Source organism: Tupaia chinensis, unplaced genomic scaffold, assembly GCF_000334495.1.
Source record: "Tupaia chinensis unplaced genomic scaffold, TupChi_1.0 Scaffold000211_1, whole genome shotgun sequence".
In the NCBI taxonomy this organism is placed as follows: Eukaryota; Metazoa; Chordata; class Mammalia; order Scandentia; family Tupaiidae; genus Tupaia; species Tupaia belangeri.
The window spans coordinates 772,179-776,273 of record NW_006159686.1 but is presented as its reverse complement, the minus strand read 5'-3'; the positions used below and the strand labels follow the sequence as shown (position 1 = coordinate 776,273).

The window sequence follows — 4,095 nt, the reverse complement described above, 5'->3', positions numbered from 1 at the left end:
CCAGCAGCCAGCCACCTGCAGGGCCACCGGCCGCCCCGCCCCAGCCCCCAGCCCAGGCCCCGCCACCACCGCAGCCCGTGCAGGCCCCGCCAAAGGGGCAGCCTGCGATCACGACCGTGGGGAGCAGCACAGTGCTGGTGAGGGCCGCCTCTGCCCGGGGGAGGGGGGCACGCCTGCCCTCGCTGCCGCCTGGCGGGGCTCCAACCCGTACCTCTCGCTCAGGCAGTCCCCAGAGGCAGCCTGTGCTTCCCCAGTGTCCGTCCACTCCCCGTGGCTGCATGAGCTCAGTGATGACTCGACTTGGGAGGCCGAGGCAGCCTTTTGAGGGGAGGTGATGGGAATCCTAGAGTCACTGAGGGTGAAACACAGCCATGACACGCTCACCAGTTCCTTCCTTAACGGAAGTGAGCTGGCACCCCATGCCACTTCACTCGCTGGGCCGGCCGAAGCACTTGTTCCGGAGAACACCGCTGCCCCCGTGAGCACCTGATTGCCCATGGAGAAGGCATGGTGCAGACGCTGCATGGGCAGCCACACTCGGGCAGTCCTCGTCACAGACACGGGGGCGGAGCACCGCACAGATCAGGCCCCGGCTGAACTGGGGCCTGGTGTCGGGACCTCCGCCCGGCGTGAAAATCCTTGTGCTGAGAGAGTCCTTCTGAGGGTCTCTGGGCTCCGTCTACCATGGCAGGGTGCTGTGTGCACTCGGACGCTTTGTCCTCGGCCTATGCTTGGACTGTGTGTTACACACTGCCATGCCAGGACCCAGCCAGCAGGGCACAGCTGCCTCGCTCCTGAGCCAGAGAGGCGGCTCAGCCACCTGTGTCCACGGCGGAGCCTCGGGTGGTGGGGCCTCGCTGGACACCAGAGCCCACCTGAAGAGTGGGCGTTTGAGCTCAGGCCGCGTCCTCAGCCGTCAGTCAGGAGAACGGTGGCCACCAGTGGGTGCTGAGCCCTGTGCTCGACCCCTGGAGGGCTGGCGAGGTCAGCGTGGCTGGAGCTGGGGACACAGGCCAGGCAGGGCCGATTTGGCTCGGAGTGAGGTGGCGCCTGGAGCGCCGTGAAGTGAGGGCTCAGTGTGAAGCTGGGAGCGCTGTGTTGCGAGGGCTCAGGCAGAGCTGGGACTGGCTCTTTTTTTTTTTTTCTTTTTTCTTTTTTTGAGAGGCTTTTTTGCTATAGGGTGCATGCGCTCGCCCGAAAGACAAAGGGAGGCAGAGAGAGAGAAAGCGAGAAATCACCCCCAGGGGGGATGGCCACGTCGCAATCCCTTCTCCTCCATTCTCCTTTTGGGATCTTGGGCACGCATGCACATGCGCCCGGCGTGAGTTTAAGCCACCGGGTCCAGAACTCAAACCGCGGTCCACTGCATGGGAGTGCAACGACACAGCCACTACGCTCACTGCTGGTCCCGGACTGGCTCCTTTTCAACAGGCTGGAAGCATTAAGACTGCGGTCACCGGGACGAGCCTCCCAGCTGGTAAGGAGCACGCGGGGATGCCGCCAGAAGCAGCCCCTTCCACGCGTGCCCTCGCCTCACGGCGTGTCCCCACAGGCACCGTGGGTGGGAACGTCATTGTGAACACCATAGCAGGTGTGCCGGCCGCCACCTTCCAGTCCATCAACAAGCGCCTCGCGCCGCCCGGCGCCCCCGGACCGCTGACCGTGAGTTGCCTGCTCGAAGGAGCGCGTGCGTGCGTGCGTCCTCTGGGCCGACGTGGCTAAGTGCTCTGGTGGGCAGGGCGCGGGGCGGCCGGCTTCAGAGGGTAGTGGGTCAACATCCCAGTACCTGAGGGTTGCTCTCGTTGGAACTAAGAAGGAGAGGACTCAGGAGTTGAGAGTGTGCATGGGTGTGCGTGGGTGTGTGTGCAAGTGCACTGGAGCTGTGCGTGGTGATGCTTCCCACACAGCCATGTGCAGGGTAGGTGGGGGTCTGGGGGCACCCGCTGGCTGGTAGCACGCGGCCCCGCCCATGCTGGCACAGCCGGGAGGCCGTAGCTCCCGGGGGCACCGCGCGGAGGACGGGCGGAGCGCCCCACGAGGCAGAGGCGTGGCCGGCGCGTGCCAGAGCCTGGCAGGGCACAGGCAGGTGCGGGCGTCCTGAGGCCACGTCCAGCGCGGTGTGGAAAGCCAGGATGCAGAGTCGGGCCCCACGCCCTGAGCAGTGTGGAGATGACATTCCGTGTGAGGCCACCTGCCATCTTCGCACTCACCAGAGAGAGCAAACGGAGATGGGGACTTAAGAGTTTCTGTCCCAGGTTTCCGGCGGGTCACAGACCTAGTGCCACGTGTTCCAAGGGGGAGGACGGACCGTCAGGTGGTGCTGCTCTGTGAGCGGTGGCCCTACCTCCCAGCTCCCCAGGGTCTTCCCCTACAGAGGCCGTGACTGCGTGGCCCAGGCATGGCTGTGGGAGGGATGGGCATGTGGGCAGGACAGACAGCCGAGACAGCCGGTGCAGCCACCGCTGTCGGTGTTGCTTGGCCACCCGAGCGGACTCAGCAAGTGCGGTCTCTTCAGCAGACAGTGCTGGAGCGGTCGGGTAGCGGATGCAGGAGAGCGAGCGCAAACCCACACCCACCCGTGTAAAAGCCATTTGGGGGCGTCTAAATCCAAATGTGAACTAAGCAAAAAAGCGTTTCCAGCGCTCGCCTCGGCTGCACACGTGCTAAAATCGGAGCCACATGGAGAGGGTTAGCATGGCCCTGTACGAGGATGACTGCGAGTCTGTGAAGTGTGCTGCGTTTTTAGTAAAACAAACAAAGTCGTATTTCCAGAAGAAAATATACGAGGTCTTTACTCCTTGGCTTTCGTGACAGTCTCTTAGAATACCTAAGGCCTGTGAATCAAGAAAGAAAAGTCGGTAATTCCATTTCATGAAGACAGAGGACTTCCCCTCGGGGTGCAGTAAGATGAGGCCCGGACTGCCGTGGGGCTGTGTAAGCAGAGCCAGGGCACAGCCACCGCAGCCGGGAGCGGGCAGTGCGGGTACGCCTGCAGCTCGTACTCGGGTGCAGAAACTTGTTGGCTAACGTTCAGGCTTTACAACGTAACTTTCAGAGAAGCCACCAAAAGAGTAGAAAGCGCATTAACCTCCAAACTTTGGTAGGGAGAGACTGGCTGAGAAAAGTCTGGAAGAAGCAAGAGAGGAGGTGGGAAGATGCCCCAGCTGAGCTATGCAGACCAGCATGCGGGACCCCAGTCTGAGTGTGCAGTGAGCTGTGAAGTGCAAGGACCGCAGCCAGTGCAGGATGCCACAGCTGAGCCGAAGGGACGCACCCAGGGGCTCAGAGGTGGCGGCGCTTTGTCATGAGGGCCGGGGAGCAGGTGCCCCTGGGTCTGGCTCAGCCGTCCGCCCATGCCCCAGCCAGAGTGGAGCTTGCTGGCTGTGCAGGTGCTCAGTGGGCCGAGCCAGGCAGAATTAGGGTGCCCCAGGACGGCTGTGGGAGGGCTGGGCCACAGCCTTCCGTGGGCAGAGGCAAGAGGAGACTGCGTGAGCCCTGGGGACAAGCATGGTGCCCCTAGCATAGTCCAGAGTTTCCAAAGGCTCTGCGAACCCAAAGACCCGAGGGTGGAGGGCGGGGCGTTGGCAGTTCAGCTGGGCGGAGGGCGGGGCGTTGGCAGTTCAGCTGTGGGTGGGAGCGCCGGTCCGCCGTGTGTGCACCGCTCTGTGGGTTAGGTGCTTTTGAGCAGGTGGTGCGCATGGGAGCCCGCCCCTCTGCACCGCCCAGGACCAAAGCCTGCGCGTAGGTCAGGTGTTGGGCTGAGGAGGGGCGCAGGGCTATGACGTGGCTGACACCTCTCTGCCTTCTCTAGACCTCGGGGGGTTCCACACCCGCCCAGGTGGCTCACACCCAGCCGCGAGCAGTGGGCTCCCCAGCCACAGCGACCACTGACCTGGTGTCCATGGCAACGCCGCAGGGCGTGCGCACGGTCACGTCTGTTACGGCCTCGGCCGTGGCCACCACCACGCTGACCCCGGTGCAGACCCCGCCACGTTCTCTGGTGACCCAGGTGTCCCAAGGTAAAGCGGCTGTGGCATCCGGTCGGTGCAGCGCTTCTGTCGTCACAGGGAGAGGCTGGGGGGGGGGGGGGGGGGG

General features: G+C 63.8%; 1 protein-coding gene across 1 annotated transcript in view; it reads left to right on the top strand.

The window, feature by feature from the left end:
- Positions 1-4,095, top strand: part of EP400 (E1A binding protein p400) — a 95,534-nt gene that overhangs the window by 79,597 nt on the left and 11,842 nt on the right. The window contains 4 exon segments of the mRNA XM_027771374.1: positions 1-137; positions 1,432-1,477; positions 1,553-1,662; positions 3,812-4,030. The exon segment at positions 1-137 is cut by the window's left edge and continues 29 nt beyond it. Of these exon segments, the coding sequence (XP_027627175.1) occupies positions 1-137; positions 1,432-1,477; positions 1,553-1,662; positions 3,812-4,030 (512 nt within the window).